The 18,005-nt window shown below is 71.7% G+C and overlaps 1 protein-coding gene across 1 annotated transcript in view; it reads right to left on the reverse strand.

Moving 5' to 3' along the window:
* LOC126195646 (basic proline-rich protein-like) overlaps positions 1 to 17,999 on the reverse strand; it is a 62,183-nt gene extending 44,184 nt beyond the window's left edge. The window contains exon 1 of the mRNA XM_049934270.1: positions 17,219 to 17,999. Within this exon, the coding sequence (XP_049790227.1) occupies positions 17,219 to 17,999 (781 nt within the window). The remainder of the gene's footprint in view (positions 1 to 17,218) is intronic.
* Between the last annotated feature and the right edge of the window lie 6 nt (positions 18,000 to 18,005).

An 18,005-nucleotide genomic window follows, 5' to 3' on the forward strand; every position in this document is an offset into this window, starting at 1 on the left:
CCGCCGCCTGCCCGCCCGCCGCCTGCCCGCCCGCCATCTGCCCGCCTGCCGCTTGCCCGCCCGCCGCCTGCCCGCCCGCTGCCTGCCCGCTCGCCGTCTGCCCGCCTGCCGCCAGCCCGCTCGCCGTCTGCCCGCCCGTCCGCCCGCCCGCCCGACCGCCGCCTGCCCATCCGGAAAGCCGCCCGCCGCCTGCCTGCCCGCAGCCTGCCCGCACGAACGACCTCCGCCTGCCCGCCCGGATGGCCGACCGCCATCCGTCCGCCAGCCGCTTGCGTGCCCGCACGACAGAAGCCTGCCCGCCCGCAAGGCCGCCCACCACCAGCCGCCGACGCCTGCCCGACTGCCAGCTGCCCGTCCGCACGACCGCCGACTGCGCGCCCGGAAGGCCGAGCCCCACCTGCCTGCCCGCCGCCTGCCCGCCTGCCCGACCGCCGCCTGCCCGCCCTGTAGGCTGCCCACCGTCTTCCCACCCGCTGCCGGCACGCCCGCCGCCTACCCGCCCACCGCCTGCCCGCCCGTCTGCCCGAACGCCGCCTGCCCGCCCGGAAGGCCGCACGCCCGCTGCCCGCCTGCCGCCTGCCCGCAGCCGCCACCCCGCCCGCCCGACCGCCACCTGCCCGCCCAGGTCACCAACCGTCTGCCCGCCCGCCGCCTGCCCGCCCGCCCGACCGCCGCCTGCCCGTCCGGAAGGGGGCCCCCCGCCTGCCGGCCCGCCGCCTGGACGCCCGCCACCTGTCCAGAATCCGCCTGCCTGCCCGGAAGGCCGCCCGCAGCTTGCCCGCCCACCGCCCGCCCGCCGACCGCCTGAACGCCGAACGCCGCCTTCCCGCCCAGCCGGACGCCCGCCGCCTGCCCGCCCGCACGTGCGCCGCCTGCCCGCCCGGATGCGGCCCCCCGCCTGCCCACCCGATGCCTGTCCGCCCGCCGCTTGCTCGCCCGCCTCCTGCCCGTCCGCCCGACCACCACCTGCCCGCCCGAAAGGTTCCACGCCGCCTGCCCGTCCCCCTCCTGCCCACCAGCCGCCTGCCCGCTCGCCCGAACGCCGCCTGCCTGCCCGGAAGGCTGCCAGCCACCTGCCAGCAAGCCGCCTGCCCACCCGCCCGACCGCCGCCTGGCCGCCAGGAATGCGGCCCCCCGCCCGCTGGACCGCCGCCTGCCCGCCCGCCGCCTGCTGGCATAACCGAACTCCGCCTGCCCGACCGGAAGGCCGCCCCCCGCCTTCTCGATGCCGCCTGCCCGCCTGCCGCTTGCCCGCCTACCGCAACCCCACCCGCCCGACCACTGACTGCCTGCCCGGAAGGCTGACCCCCGCCTGCCCGCCCGCCGCCTGCCCATCCGCCACCTGCCCGCCCGCCCGCCCGTCCGATCGCCGCCTGCCCGCCCGGAAGGCCGTTCGCTGCCTGCCACTCGCCGCCTGCCCGCCCGCCGACAGCCGCCTGCCCGCCCGGATGGCCGACCGCCGCCCGTGGGTCCGCCGCCTGCCCGCCGCTCGACCGCCACCTGCCCGCCCAGAAGGCCGCCCCCCGCCTGCCCGACCGCCGCGTGCCCGCCTTCCGCATGCCCGCCCGACCCCTGTCTGCCCGCCCGGAAGGCCGACCACAGCCTGCTCGTCCGCCGCCTGCCCGCCCGCCGCCTGTCCGCCCGGCAGGCCGCCCACCGCCTGCCCGCAAGCCGCGTGCCCGCCCGCCGCCTGTCCGCCCGCCCGACCGCGGCCAGCCCGCCCGCCCGACCGCGGCCAGCCCGCCCAGAAGGCCGCCTGCCGACTGCCCACACGCCGCCTGCCCGCCCGGAAGACTGCCCACCGCCTGCCCACCTGCCGCCGGCCCGCCTGCCGCCTGCCCGCACGCCGTCTGCCCGCCCGCCCTACCGCCGCCTGCCCGCCCGGAAAGCCGCCCGCCGCCTGTCAGACCGCCGCCTGCCTGCCCGCACGACCGACGCCTGCCCGCCCGGAAGGCCGCCCACCGCCTGCCCGCCGCCTGCCCGGACGCCGCCTGCCCGCACAGAAGGCCGCCTGCAGTCAGCCCCCCGCCGGTTGCCCGACCGCCGCCTGCCCGCCCAGGCGGCCGCCCGCCGCCTCCCCGCCCGCCGCCTGCCCGCCCGCACGAGCGCCGCCTGCCCGCTCGGAAGACCTCACACCACCTGCCCGCCGCCTGCCCGCCCGCCGCCTGCCCGCCCGCCGCCTGCCCGCCCGCCCGACCGCCGCCTGCCTGCCCGGAAGGCCGCCCGCCGCCTGCCAGCCCGCTGCCTGCCCACCTGCACGACCGCCGCCTGCCCGCCCGGAAGGCCGCCCCCCACCTGTCCGCCCGCAGCCTGCCCGCCCGCCCGACCGTCGCCTGCCCGTGCGCCCGGAAGGCCGACTGCCGCCTGCCCGCCCGCCCGACCGCGGCCAGCCCGCCCAGAAGGCCGTCTGCCGACTGCCCGCACGCCGCCTGCCCACCCGGAAGACTGCCCACCGACTGCCCACCTGCCGCCGGCCCGCCTGCCGCCTGCCCGCACGCCGTCGGCCCGCCCGCTCTACCGCAGCGTGCCCGCCCGGAAAGCCGCCCGCCGCCTGTCAGACCGCCGCCTGCCCGCCCGCACGACCGACGCCTGCCCGCCCGGAAGGTCGCCCACCACCTGCCCGCCGCCTGCCCGGACGCCGCCTGCCCGAACGGAAGGCCGCCCGCCGTCAGCCCCCCGCCGGTTGCCCGACCGCCGCCTGCCCGCCCAGACGGCCGCCCGCCGCCTCCCCGCCCGCCGCCTGCCCGCCCGCACGAGCGCCGCCTGCCCGCTCGGAAGACCTCCCGCCACCTGCCCGCCCGCCTGCTGCCCGCCCGGAAGGCCGCCCACCATCTGCCCGCCCGCCGCCTGCCCGCCCGCCCCAACACCGCCTGCCCGCACGTAAGGCCGCCCACCGCCTGCCCTCCGCCTGCCCGCCCGCCGCATGCCCGCCCGCCGGACCGCCGCCTGTACGCCCGGAAAGCCGACTGCCGCCTGCCCGCCCGCCGCCTGCCCGTCAACCAACTGCCCGCACGCCCGATCGCCGCCTGCCCGCTCGGAAGGCCGCCCACCGTCTGCTCGCACGCCGCCTGCCCGCCCGCCTGAACGCCGCCTGCCCGCCCGGAAGGCCGCCCGCCGCCTGCCCGACCGCCGACCGCAGCCTGCCCGCACGCCCGACCGCCGCCAGCCCGACACGAAGTTCGCCCCTGGCTGCACGCTCGCCGCCTGCCCGACCACCGCCAGCCTGCCCGCCGACCGCCGCCTGCCCGCTAGGATGGCCGACCGCCGCCCGTCCGCCCGCCACCTGACCGCCCGCTCTACCGCCGCCTGCCCGCCCGGAAGGCCGCCCCCTGCCTGCCCGCTGCCGCCTGCCCGCCTGCCGCCTGCCCGCCTACCGCATGCCCGCCCGCCCGACCGCCGCCTGCCTGCCTGGAAGGCCGACCCACGCCTGCCTGCCCGTCACCTGCCCGCAAGCCGCCTGCCCACCCGCATCCTGCCCGCCCGCCCGACCGCCGCCTGCCCGCCCGGAAGGCTGTCCACCGCCTGCCCACCCGCCGCCGGCCCGCCCGCCGCCTGACCGCCTGCCGCCTGCCCGCCCGCCGTCTGCCCGCCCACCCGCCCGCCCGACCGCGGCCTGCCCGCCCGGAAAGCCGCCCGCCGCCTGCCAGCCCGCAGCCTGCTCGCAGCCTGCCCGCAGCCTGCCCGCACGAACGACCGCCGCCTGCCCGCCCGGAAGACCGCCCACCGCCTGCCCGCCCGCCGCCTGCCTGCCCGCCCGACCGCCGACCGCCCGCCCGGAAGGCCGCCCACCGCCTGCCCGCCCGCCGCCTGCCCGACCCCTGCCTGCCCGCCCGGAAGGCCGTCTGCCAACTGCCCGCCCGCCATCTTCCCGACCGCCGCCTGCCCGCCAGGAAGTCCGCTTGCCACCTGCCCGCCCGCCGCCTGCCCGATCGCCGCCTGCCCGCCCGGAAGGCCGCCCACTGCCTGCCCGCCCGGAAGGCTGCCCACCGCCTGCCTGACCGCCGACTGCCCGCCCGGAAGGCCGCCCGCCCGCTGCCCGCTCGCCGCCTGCCCGCCCGCCGCCTGCCCGCCCGCCCGCCCGCCGCCTGCCCGCACGGAAGGCCGCCTGCCACCTGCCCGCCCGCCGCCTGCCCGATCGCCGCCTGCCCGCCCGGAAGGCCGACCACACCGGCCCGGACGGAAGGCCGCACACCGCCAGCCCGCCTGCCGCCTGCCGCCTGCCCGCCCGCCGCCTGCCCGACACTGCCTGCCCGCCTCACGACGGCCGCCTGCCCGCCCAGAATGCGGCCCCCCGCCTGCAAGCCCGACACCTGCTCGACCGCCACCTCCCCGCCTAGACGGCCGCCCGCCTCCTGCCCACCCGCCGGCTGCTCGCCCGTTGAGCGCCGCCTGCCCGCCCAGAAGACGGCTCGCCGCCTACCCGCCCGCCTGCTGCCCGCCCGGGAGGCCGCACACCACCTGCCCGCCCGCCGCCTTCCGCCTGCCCGAACGCCGCCTGCCCGCCCCGTAGGCTGCCCACCGTCTGCCCACCCGCCGCCGGCCCGCCCGCCGCCGACCCGCCCACCGCCTGCCCACCTGCCTGCCCGACCGCCGACTGCCCGCCCTGAAGGCCGCCCACTCGCTGCCCGCCCGCCGACTGCCCGCAGCCGCCTGCCCGCCCGCCCGACCGCCGCCTGCCCGTCCTGAAGGAGGCCCCCCACCTGCCGGCCCGCCGCCTGGCAGGCCGCCGCCTTCCCAGAATCCGCCTGCCCGCCCGGAAAGCCGCCCGCAGCCTGCCCGTCCGCTGCCTGCCCGCCCGCCGCCTGTCCACCCGGAAGGCCGCCCGCCGCCTGCCCGCACGCCGCCTACCCGCCCGCCGCCTGCCCTCCCGCCTGACCGCCGCCTGCCCGCCCGGAAGGCCGCCCGCCGCCTGCCCGCCCACAGCCCGCCCGCCCGCCGCACCGCCGCTTGCCCGCTGGCAGTCCGACTTACGCCTGCCCTCTCGCCGCCTGCCCGTCTGCCACCTGCCCGCCCGCCTAACCGCCGCCTGCCCACCCGGAAGACCGCCCGCCACCTGCCCGCCCGACCCATGCCCGCCCGCCGACCGCCGCCTGCCCGCCCGGATGGCCGACCGCCGCCTGCCCAGAATCCGCCTGCCCGCCCGGAAGGCCGCCCGCAGCCTGCCCGTCCGCCGCCTGCCCGCCCACCGCCTGTCCACCCGGAAGGCCGTCCGCCGCCTGCCTGCACGCCGCCTGCCCGCCCGCCGCCTGCCCTCCCGCCCGACCGCCGCCTACCCGTCCGGAAGGGGGCCCCCCGGCTGCCAGCCCGCCGCCTGGCCGCCCGCCGCCTGCCCAGAATCCACCTGCACGCCCGGAACGCCGGCCGCAGCCTGCCCGTCCGCCGCCTGCCCGCGCGCTGCCTGTCGAACCGGAATGCCGCCCGTCGCCTGCCCGCACGCCGCCTGCCCGCCAGCCGCCTGCCCGCCCGCCCGACCGCCGCCTGCCCGCCCGGATGGTCGCCCGCCGCCTGCCCGCCCCCGCCTGCCCGCCGCCTGCCCATCCAGAAGGGGGCCCCCGCCTGCCGGCCCGCCGCCTGGCCGCCCGCCGCCTGCCCAGAATCCGCCTGCCCGCCCGGAAGGCCGCCCGCAGCCTGCCCGCCCGCCGCCCGCCCGCCGACCACTTGCCGGCCGACCGCCGCCTTCCCGCCCAGACGGCCGCCCGCCGCCTGCCCGCCCGCACCTGCGCCGCCTGCCCGCCCGGAAGGCGGCCCCCGCCTGCCCATCCGATGCCTGGCCGCCCACCGCTTGCTCACCCGCCTCCTGCCCGTCCGCCCGACCACCGCCTGCCCGCCCGGAAGGTTCCCCGCCGCCTGACCGGCCGCCGCCTGTCCGGCTGCCGCCTACCCACCCGCCGCCTGCCCGCCCGCACGAACGCCGCCTGCCCGCCCGGAAGGCCGCCTGCCGCCTGCCAGCCCGCCGCCTGCCCGTCCGCCCGACCGCCGCCTGCCCGCCCGGAAGGCGGCCCCCGCCTGCCGGACCGCGGCCTGTCCGCCCGCCGACAGTGTGCATAACATACCAAAAGCTGTTATGTCTGTCACAGGTAGCGTAGACGAGCAGTCAAGTGGGAACCAAATCACGTCAAATCAATGCAGAATGGAGGCACAAACAACCAACACATCTGATACACATCAAGACTGCACAAACGAAACACACACAAAAAACAAACGAATCATCGCAGCCTTTAGGAAACTAAAACCGCATAGGAAACCCAAACAGCCTAAGAGAGTCCCGAAAGTGAAAGCGTGTGACGACCAATCGCGGCAATCGCAGGCTGCCTCAAAAACTAGTGATACGAAAGTGCATACCCCTGATGATACCAACACCTTCACAGCCCCCCAACCAACAACCTCAATGCCGACGCCCAAGGAAACCCCCACAACAACCAACGAGGAAGTCAATCCAGCGCCCCCTGCAGAGGTGCACAACAACGCCACTACACCATCACGACACGTCACGGCTGCAGAGACGCCAACACACGCCATCGACACCGATAGTTTTAGTTACGACGAGCTAGATATAAATGTAAAATTAAGTAGGCTAGAAAAAAGAGACATCTTAGAGACGGCACAGTGGATGCTCATCCGCACCCTACACCCGTACGGCCAATCTGTTTGTTTCCGTACATCAGAGCAAACCGATAGACTGATTCTCAAAACAGAGAATATTCCAACAGATCCAGACAGCCTACTAGACCTGCTCATGCAGGTGTGCGCCCGCAGGGAGGAACCATTCGATATGGACAAGCTTTACAAGGATCACGTAAGGGCTCATTGGAGAACATACTTCGATTACAGTTAAACTGGCAGCAAGTGCTACGCCACAGTTAAACACCCAAACTGCTAATAGCACAGCATAATGCTATGCGGAGTATACTTGTAAATTCGGAGCTCCCACGGGTCCTACGTGAACTAAAAAGTGACATTCTGTGCATACAGGAGCCCTACACTAGACAAGGGCATATCCCCAACTTTCCTCCAAGTGCAGTGACAGTTGCGGAGGGGACAGGCTGCATGGCATCTGTCATAATCCTAAACAAAGAAATACATCCAGTCAAAATTACAGAACTCTGTTCCGAGCACCTAGTTACAGTTGAAGTCACACACAAGGGGGATACTTGGATCATCGCGTCGCTGTACGCCCAATTCTGTCATTGCATCAAACCATACGCAGACCTCATCAGAGATGTTGCGCAATACGCTGGCAACAAAAAACTTCTCATCTGTGCAGACATAAATGCCAGATCAACCCTGTGGCATTCAGACAGAACTGACGACAGAGGTAGAATAATAAATGACATCATCCAAGAAAACAGACTACACGTACTCAACAAGGAAGGACATCACCCGACTCACATCGGACACAACGGTCATTCATCAAACATAGACATCACCCTCGTTAATAATGCCGCCATCAACCACGTACGAGACTGGACCGTACTTGAGCAGATCACTGCTAGCGACCACAACATCATCACACTAACCTTAAGTGGTACACCAAACGTCAACACAGAAACACTACCAAAAAGACTATTATTTGACAAAACAGACTGGGACAGGGTCATACAAAAAATACATGAGCACATATCGCAAGACATCACCGGCAGTGTTGATTACAGAGCACACATGCTGACAGATATCATCACACACACACACACAGAACACCTGCATACCCACACAAAGAATGACAAAACACCAAAATATTCCCTGGACTACACAATTAACACGACTCAAACAAGACTCAAAACGTAAACGTAAACTTTACCAACGAGCAATTTCAGATAGAGAAAGACAATTACGACTACACGACTACCGGCTTGCCAAGGATAAATATAAACTTGAACTGAATAAGACCAGGAAAGACCATTGGAACAGCCATGTAGCAGCACAAACACAACTAAACATTTGGGGGGAACCATACAAAATCGTGACAGAGAAAATTAAGAGCCCACTGGTTCTGGGAACGCTGCGACAGGAGGATGGTGAGATGACTAAGGGCTGGAGACGCACAGCGGAGTTCCTGCTGAGCAAACTCCTGCCCGACGACATCGCAGACACAGACACACCACTACATGCAGCACTGAGACACGAAGTAGACACAGTATACACCACACCAACCGTCACCTGTCCATTTGCGCAGGAAGAAGTGGCGACAGCGATCTCAGAACTCAAAAACAAAAAGGCGCCTGGACCGGATGGTATCCACTCTGAGGTACTGAAACAAATTGCACTGCAGATCACCCCGTTTCTCACAACGTTGTTAAACGATGCATTAAGGCTGGGCCGTGTGACTGCAGTGTGGAAGACCTCGAAAGCGGTTATCATCAAAAAGGCTCCAGACAAAGACCCATCAGACCCCAAGTCATACAGACCAATTTGCCTTATCAATACACTCGGTAAAGTACAAGAAAAACTACTCTGCAAAAGACTACAAGCACACCGAACACTACGGGTGACTGACACCACACCAATACAGCTTCAGGGAAGGGAAATCTATAGACGACGCAATTAACAGAGCACTCCAAATAGTACACGACACACCCTCCAAATACACACTTGCAATTATGATAGACATCTCAGGTGCCTTCGACAACCTCTGGTGGCCGGCCTTGTTCAAGAGGCTCAGACACCTGCAGGTACCGGAGTCTCTGTATAATAGTTTCATGGACTACTGCAGAGACAGAACGGTCGTTTGGCAAATGGACAACCAGAAAGTGATTAAACGAATTACAAAAGGCTGTCCACAAGGGTCGATCTGCGGCCCCATCTTCTGGGACATAGTTATAGAACCGCTCCTACAGTTACTAGAGGAGCACATCTTGACAGATGGAGCTGTCGCTTATGCTGATGATCTACTCGTCGTAGTTTCAGCAAATAACCGTGCCCAGCTAGAAGAAAGAGCCAATGGAACACTTAGGACAATAACCCAATGGTGCACAGATAATAAATTAAAGATAGCAGGAAACAAAACAACTTATACATTGCTAAGGGGTATCCTGCGCAGGAACCCAATAGTCAAAATCGGGGACACAAACATAAAAAGACTAGCAGTCACACGCTATCTAGGAGTATACATTGATGAACGATTGAACTTCCACGAACACATGCGAATATGCACAAACAAAGCAGTAAAGATACTACACAAACTGGCTAGGCTAAATTCGGAACAATTCAGTGACACGAACATACCATTGCGCTCTCTTCGAGTCAGTACTATGCTTTGCTGCCAGTACGTGGGCCCACAGGTTAAATCTCTCAACCAACAGAACCATTGTACGTCGAGGCCAAAGAAGTGTTCTACTTCGACTAACAGGGGCATTCAACACAACATCAAATGACGCACTATGTGTCGTCATGGGAATTTTCCCCATAGATATCACCATCAGGTACCGCGCAGCAATGTACTGGCTTAGGATGGGGAGAATAGACCAGGTTCGGGAGATCACTGGTGTACCGATTGAGACAACACGCCAACTCAGAGCATGGCGAGTGGATACCTGGCAGAGCGAGTGGGCCAACAGCGATAAGGGCCGCCGTGTCTACAACTTCTTCCCTGACATCCGGGAAAGACTAAAACTAAAACATATTGATCCCAGCCGCGGTATGGTACATTTCATCACAGGACATGGCCCTTATCCCACGCACCTGTACCGCGTGAGTCTGCAGCAGACTAATAGATGCACATGCGGGGAAGAAGGTTCCCCTGAACATACTGTCTTCTTCTGCGGACAACGCACGAACATAAGACACACAGTACACATAAATCGCCTGAACACACAGAACGAACTACATGCCATAATACGTGACCCGGAAAGGTGGACTGAACTCAACAAACTAACGGACGAAATCTCGAAGATCCAACAAATAGAATACTTGCGCAGCAGACCATACCGAAGGCAAGTCGGTCCAAACAGACGTCACGATGCCCAGGGGGATACAGATATGATTAGCACCACGAGTGATGGAGAAGAAACAGATACAGACCAGGGCACCAACACAGATATTGAAGCGTCCAGTGCGGATGATCCATAGTGCCAACCAAGTCAAATTCAAAGAACAGAATGGAACAACCGACAAGAGGTGCACAAGTCACACACAATCCTAAAAACAGATTGCACCGTATATATAAATAGTTAACAGCATCTCCATGTCCAATAAGAGCTTAAAGCTAGGTACCTCTTCAAGGGACCTACGCCTTCCGTTAAGAGGCAGCGCACAGTCTGAATGGGAGGATCTTAATTGTGGTCCCTCTCTTTTGAGCCCAACCCGACGGATACCTATGGTAGATCGGGGAAAACCACCGCTCAGGCTGTGTTGCTGGTGGGGCCGGAAGGTGCTAACTGCCACACCACGTATCATTGTAAGTCTCATTGGCTCAGTGTGAACTGTTTGTACAACCAACCTACACAGCCTATACCTCAACCTCCACTATACTAAGAACTTCTCATCTGAAGCTTAAAGTTGGGCACCTCTTCAAGGGACCTACGCCCCCCTGGTAAGAGGCGGCGCACGTCCTGGAGGGAAGGATCTTAATTGTGGTTCCTCTCTTTTGAGCCCAACCCGACGGATACCTATGGTAGATCGGGGAAAACCACCGTTCAGGTCGTGTTGTCGGCGGGGCCGGGAGGTGCTTGCGCCTGATGTACTCTACTAGGAGCCTTGCAGGCTCAACACAAACCGTTAGCGTCATTACCTTATTACTTTCACCACGAGTACCCTTTCATTAGCAACTTTGAGCCAAGCACAAAATCAGTTACCTCTCTATTGTATATCGTAAATAGTTTAGCAGGCTGGACATGGAGGTCTTAGTCTTAGTTTCTAGCTTTAACGTACCCTAATCTCTTCTAGTTAAGGTAGTTTTTAGAATGGTAGATGTTAAAAGCATGGTGAGCAACGGCCAGCGTCTTGAGGGTCATTCCAAGACCCGGGCCGCCGCCCACAACCAGGTGACGGGCCATATTATACCTATAACTTCTCTATTCAGTTCTCTTCCTTCCTTCTTTCTAAATATATAATTTCGTTTTGTTTATTAATATCTTACTTGATTTTGTATTAGTTATAAGTTTTCCTAATGCTGCACAAAAAAAAAGTATCAAATGGATCTAAACAGAGCCCGCCTCCACGTGGCGGGACACGGGCAATGGTGTGAGTGGGGACGGGAGCCGGCGTGGCGTTACTTTCAGTCACTGCGGACCCCGGACCCAGTCACAGCGGCTAAGTGGCAATATACGACCCACCATAAGAAATTAGACGGTGGGTCATAAAATATAAGCAGCTAGTGAAAAAAAAAAAAGTGTCCGCCCTCCGGACCGTCGCCTGCCCGCCCGGAAGGCCGCGCGCCATCTGCCCGCATGACTGAACACAGCCTGCCCCCCTGGAAGGCCGCCAGCCCGCCCGCCGCCTGCCCGCATGACCGAACACCGCGTGCCCTCACGGAAGGCCGCCCGCCGCCCGCCGCCTGCCCGCCCGCCGCCCGCCGCCTGCCCGCCCGCCGCCTGCCTGCCCGCCCGACCACAGCCTACCCGCACGCCCGACCGCCGCCTGCCCGCCTGGATAGCGTCCCCCCAGCCGCCCGCCCACCGTCTGCCCGCCCACAGGACCGCCGCCTGCCCGCCCGGAAGGCGGCTCCCCACCTGCCCGCCTGCCGCCTGCCCGCCCGCCGGACCGCCGCCTACCCGCCGGGAAAGCCGACTGCCGCCTGCCCGCCCGCCACCTGCCGGCCCGCCGCCTGCCCATCCGCCACCTGCCCGCCCGCCCGATCGCCGCCTGCCCGCCCGGAAGGCCGCCCGCCGCCTGCCCGCTCGCCGCCTACCCGCCCGCCGACCGCCGCCTGCCCGCCCAGGTGGCCGACCGCCGCCCGTGCGTCCGCCGCCTGTCCGCCAGTCGACCGCCGCCTGCCCGCCCGGAAGGCCGCCCCCCGCCTGCACGCTGCCGCCTGGACGCCTGCGGGCTGCCCGCCTACCGCATGCCCGCCCGCCCGACCGCCGCCTGCCCGCCCGGAAGGCCGCCCGCAGCCTGCCCGTCCGCCGCCTGCCCGCCGCCGCCTGTCCGCCCGGAAGGCCGCCCGCCGCCTGCCCGCACGCCACGTGCCCGCCCGCCCGACCGCCGGTTGCCCGCCCGGAAGGCTGCCCACCGCCTTGCCGGCCGCCGCCTGCCCGCCCGCCGCCTGCCCTCCCGCCGCCTGCCCGCCCGCCGCCTGCCCTCCCGCCGCCTGCCCTCCCGCCGCCTGCCCGCCCGCCGCCTGCCCGCAGGCCGAACGCCGCCTGCTCGCCCAGAAAGCCGACTGCCGCCTGCCCGCCCGCCGCCTGTCCGTCCGCCACTTGCCCACCCGACGACAGCCGCCTGCCTGCCCGGAAGGCCGCCCGCCTGCCCACCCAATGCCTGCCCGCCCGCTTGCCCACCCAATGCCTGCCCGCCCGCTGCTTGCTCGCCCGCCTACTGCCCGCCCGCCCGACCACCGCCTGCCCGCCCAGAAGGCTCCCCGCCGCCTCCCCGGCCGCCGCCTACCCACCCGCCACCTGCCCGCCCGCCCGACCGCCGCCCGCCCGCTCGGAAGGCCGCCCGGCGCCTGCCCGCCCGCCGCCTGCCCAGCCGCCGCCTGCCCGCCCGCCGCCTGCCCATCCGCCGCCTGCCCGCCCGCCCGACCGCCGCCTGCCCGCCCGCCGACCGCCGTCTGCCCGCCCAGACGGCCGCCCGCCGCCTGCTCACCCGCCGCCTGTCCGCATGCCCGTGCGCCGCCTGTCCGACCCGAAGGCCGCCCCCACCCGCCCGCCCGCAGCCTGCCCGCCCGACCGCCGTCTGCCCGCCCGGAAGGTAGCCCCCCGCCTGCCCACCCAATGCCTGCAAGCCCGCTGCTTGCTCGCCCGCCTCCTGCCCGGCCGCCCGACCACCGCCTGCCCGCCCAGAAGGCTCCCCGCCGCCTGCCCGTCCGCCACCTGCCCACACGACGACAGCCGCCTGCCCGCCCGGAAGGCCGCCCGCCGCCTGCCCGCCCGCCGCCTGCCTGCCCATCCCGACCGCAGCCTGCCCGCAAGCCCGACCACCGCCTGCCCGCCTGGATGGCCGCCCCCAGCTGCCCGCCCGCCGCCTGCCCGAACGCCGTCTGCCCGCCCGCCGCCTGCCCGCCCGCTGCCTGCCCGCCCGCCGCCTGCCTGCCCATCCCGACCGCAGCCTGCCCGCAAGCCCGACCACCGCCTGCCCGCCTGGATGGCCGCCCCCAGCTGCCCGCCCGCCGCCTGCCCGCCCGCCGCCTGCCCGCCCGCCTGTCCGACCGCCGACTGCCCGCCCGGAAGGCCACCCGCCCGCTGCCTGCTGCCCGCCTGCCGCCTGCCTGCAGCCGCCTGCCCGCCCGGCCGGGTCCCACCTGCCCGTCCGGAAGGGGGCCCCCCGCCTGCCGGCCCGCCGCCTGGCCGCCCGCCGCCTGCCCAGAATCCGCCTGCCCGCCGGAAGGCCGCCCGCAGCCTGCTGTCCGACGCCTGCCCGCGCGCCCGACAGCCGCCTGCCCGCCCGCATGGCCGCCCCCACCTGCCCGCCCCAGCTGCCCGCCTGCCCGCCCGCCACCTGCCCGCCCGCCTAAAAAGCCCGCCGCCTGCTCGACCACCACCTCCCCGCCTAGACGTCCGCCCGCCTCCTGCCCGCCCGCCGCCTGCTCGCCCATTGAGCGCCGCCTGCCCGCCCGGAAGACCGCTCGCCGCCTACCCGCCCGCCTGCTGCACGCCCGGGAGGCCGCACACCACCTGCCCGCCCGCCGCCTGCCGCCTGCCGCCTGCCCGAACGCCGCCTGCCCGCCCTCCGCCTGCCCGCCCGCCGCCTACCCGGGCGCCCGACCGCCGCCTGCCCGACCGGAAGGCCGCCCTCCCGCCTTCCCGCCTACAGCCTGCCCGCCCGTCGGACCGCCGCTTGCCCGCTGGAAGTCCGACTACCGCCTGCCCGTCCGCCACCTGCCCGCCCGCCTGACCGCCACCTGGAAGTCCGCCCGCCGCCTGCCCGCCCGCCGCATGCAAGCCCGCCGACATCCGCCTGCCCGCCCGGACGGCCGACCGCCATCCGTCCGCCAGCCGATTGCCCGCCCGCACGACAGCCGCCTGTCCGCCCGCAAGGCCGCCGACTGCGCGCCCGGAAGGCCGAGCACCACCTGCCTGCCCGCCGCCTGCCCGCCTGCCCGACCGCCGCCTGCCCGCCCCGTAGGCTGCACACTGTCTTCCCACCCGCTGCCGCCCCGCCCGCCGCCTACCCGCCCACCGCCTGCCCACCTGCCTGCCCGCCTGCCCGACCGCCGACTGCCCGCCCGGAAGGCCGCACGCCCACTGCCCGCCCGCCACCTGCCCGCAGCCGCCACCCCGCCCCCCTGACCGCCACCTGCCCGTCCGGAAGGGGGCCCCCGCCTGCCCGCCCACCTGCCCGACCGACGACTGCCCGCCCGGAAGGCCGCCCGCCGCCTGCCCGTCCGCCACCTGCCCGCGCACCGCCTGTCCACCCGGAAGGCAACCCGCGCCTGCCCGCCAGCTGCCTACCCGCCCGCCCGACCGCCACTGCCCGCCCAGAAGGTCGCCCACCGTCTACCCGCCCGCTGCATGCCCTCCCGCCCGACCGCCGCCTGCCCGTCCGGAAGGGAGCCCCCCGCCTGCCGGCCCGCCGCCTGGCCGCCCGCCGCCTGCCCAGAATCCGCCTGCCCGCCCGGAAGGCCGCCCGCAGCCTACCCGCACACCGCCCGCCCGCCGAACGCCTGCCTGCCGAACGCCGCCTTCCCGCCCAGACGGCCGCGCACCGCCTGCCCGCCCGCACGTGCGCCGCCTGCCCTGCCCGGAAGGCGGCCCCCCGCCTGCCCACCCGATGCCTGTCCGCACGCCGCTTGCTCGCCCGCCTCCTGCCCGTCCGCCCGACCACCGCTTGCCCGCCCGGAAGGTTCCCCGCCGCCTGCCCGTCCGCTGCCTGCCCACCCGCCGCCTGCCCGCATGACCGAACTCCGCCTGCCCGCCCGGAAGGCCGCCCCCAGCCTGCCCGATGCCGCCTGCCCGATTGCCGCTTGCCCGCCTACCGCAAGCCCACCCGCCCGACCGCCGACTGCCTGCCTGGAAAGCCGACTGCCGCCTGCCCGCCCGCCGGCTGCCCGCCCGCCGTCTGCCCGCGCGCCCGACCGCCGCCTGCCCGCCCCGTAGGCTGCACACTGTCTTCCCACCCGCTGCCGCCCCGCCCGCCGCCTACCCGCCCACCGCCTGCCCACCTGCCTGCCCGCCTGCCCGACCGCCGACTGCCCGCCCGGAAGGCCGCACGCCCACTGCCCGCCCGCCACCTGCCCGCAGCCGCCACCCCGCCCCCCTGACCGCCACCTGCCCGTCCGGAAGGGGGCCCCCGCCTGCCCGCCCACCTGCCCGACCGACGACTGCCCGCCCGGAAGGCCGCCCGCCGCCTGCCCGTCCGCCACCTGCCCGCGCACCGCCTGTCCACCCGGAAGGCAACCCGCGCCTGCCCGCCAGCTGCCTACCCGCCCGCCCGACCGCCACTGCCCGCCCAGAAGGTCGCCCACCGTCTACCCGCCCGCTGCATGCCCTCCCGCCCGACCGCCGCCTGCCCGTCCGGAAGGGAGCCCCCCGCCTGCCGGCCCGCCGCCTGGCCGCCCGCCGCCTGCCCAGAATCCGCCTGCCCGCCCGGAAGGCCGCCCGCAGCCTACCCGCACACCGCCCGCCCGCCGAACGCCTGCCTGCCGAACGCCGCCTTCCCGCCCAGACGGCCGCGCACCGCCTGCCCGCCCGCACGTGCGCCGCCTGCCCTGCCCGGAAGGCGGCCCCCCGCCTGCCCACCCGATGCCTGTCCGCACGCCGCTTGCTCGCCCGCCTCCTGCCCGTCCGCCCGACCACCGCTTGCCCGCCCGGAAGGTTCCCCGCCGCCTGCCCGTCCGCTGCCTGCCCACCCGCCGCCTGCCCGCATGACCGAACTCCGCCTGCCCGCCCGGAAGGCCGCCCCCAGCCTGCCCGATGCCGCCTGCCCGATTGCCGCTTGCCCGCCTACCGCAAGCCCACCCGCCCGACCGCCGACTGCCTGCCTGGAAAGCCGACTGCCGCCTGCCCGCCCGCCGGCTGCCCGCCCGCCGTCTGCCCGCGCGCCCGACCGCCGCCTGCCCGCCCCGTAGGCTGCACACTGTCTTCCCACCCGCTGCCGCCCCGCCGGCCGCCTACCCGCCCACCGCCTGCCCACCTGCCTGCCCGCCTGCCCGACCGCCGACTGCCCGCCCGGAAGGCCGCACGCCCACTGCCCGCCCGCCACCTGCCCGCAGCCGCCACCCCGCCCCCCTGACCGCCACCTGCCCGTCCGGAAGGGGGCCCCCGCCTGCCCGCCCACCTGCCCGACCGACGACTGCCCGCCCGGAAGGCCGCCCGCCGCCTGCCCGTCCGCCACCTGCCCGCGCACCGCCTGTCCACCCGGAAGGCAACCCGCGCCTGCCCGCCAGCTGCCTACCCGCCCGCCCGACCGCCACTGCCCGCCCAGAAGGTCGCCCACCGTCTACCCGCCCGCTGCATGCCCTCCCGCCCGACCGCCGCCTGCCCGTCCGGAAGGGAGCCCCCCGCCTGCCGGCCCGCCGCCTGGCCGCCCGCCGCCTGCCCAGAATCCGCCTGCCCGCCCGGAAGGCCGCCCGCAGCCTACCCGCACACCGCCCGCCCGCCGAACGCCTGCCTGCCGAACGCCGCCTTCCCGCCCAGACGGCCGCGCACCGCCTGCCCGCCCGCACGTGCGCCGCCTGCCCTGCCCGGAAGGCGGCCCCCCGCCTGCCCACCCGATGCCTGTCCGCACGCCGCTTGCTCGCCCGCCTCCTGCCCGTCCGCCCGACCACCGCTTGCCCGCCCGGAAGGTTCCCCGCCGCCTGCCCGTCCGCTGCCTGCCCACCCGCCGCCTGCCCGCATGACCGAACTCCGCCTGCCCGCCCGGAAGGCCGCCCCCAGCCTGCCCGATGCCGCCTGCCCGATTGCCGCTTGCCCGCCTACCGCAAGCCCACCCGCCCGACCGCCGACTGCCTGCCTGGAAAGCCGACTGCCGCCTGCCCGCCCGCCGGCTGCCCGCCCGCCGTCTGCCCGCGCGCCTGACCGCCGCCTGCCCGCCTGGAAGGCGTCTCCCCGCCTGCCCGCCCGCCGCCGGCCCGCCCACCGGACCGCCGCATGCCCGCCGGGAAAGCCGACTGCCGCCTGCCCGCCCGCCGCCTGCCCATCCGCCAGGCCAGGCGGCAGCGGGCAGGCGGGGGGCGGCCTTCCGGGCGAGCAGGCGGCGGTCGAGCGGCGGGCAGGCGGCGGACGCACGGGCGGTGGTCGGCCATCCGGGCGGGCAGGTGGCGATCGGTGGGCGGGCAGGCAGCGGGCGGGCAGGCGGTGAGCGGCCTTCCGGGCGGGCAGTTGGCGGACGGTCTGGAGGCGGTCGGGCGGGCGCGCAGACGGTGGGCGGGGAGGCGGCGGGTGGGCTGGCGGCGGGCGGGCAGGCGCCCTGCGGCCTTCCGGGCGGGCAGGTGGCGGACGGGCAGGAGGCGGGCATGCATGCGGCAATCGGCTTTCCGCGCGGGCAGGCGGCGGTCCGGCGGGCGGGCAGACGGCGGGGGGCAGGCGGGGGGCTGGCTGGCGGCGTGCGACCTTCTGGACGGGCAGTTGGCGGCCGTGCAGGCGGCGGGCGGGACGGCGGTGTGCGGCCTTCCGGGCGGGCAGGTGGCGGTCGGGCGGGCAGGCGGCGGTCTGGCAGGCGGCGGGCGGCTTTCCGGGCGGGCAGGCGGCGGTCGGGCGTGCGGGCAGACGGTGGGCGGGCTGGCGGCGTGCGGCCTTCAGGGCGGTCAGTTGGCGGGCGTGCAGGCGGCGGGCAGGACGGTGGTGGGCGGCATTCCGAGCAGGCAGGCGGCGGTCGGGCAGGCAGGCGGCGGGCTGGCAGGCGGCGGGCGGCTTTCCGGGCGGGCAGGCGGCGGTCGGGCGTGCGGGCAGGCTGCGGTCGGTCATGCGGGA

Source organism: Schistocerca nitens, chromosome 7 (genome assembly GCF_023898315.1).
Source record: "Schistocerca nitens isolate TAMUIC-IGC-003100 chromosome 7, iqSchNite1.1, whole genome shotgun sequence".
Classification (NCBI taxonomy): Eukaryota; Metazoa; Arthropoda; class Insecta; order Orthoptera; family Acrididae; genus Schistocerca; species Schistocerca nitens.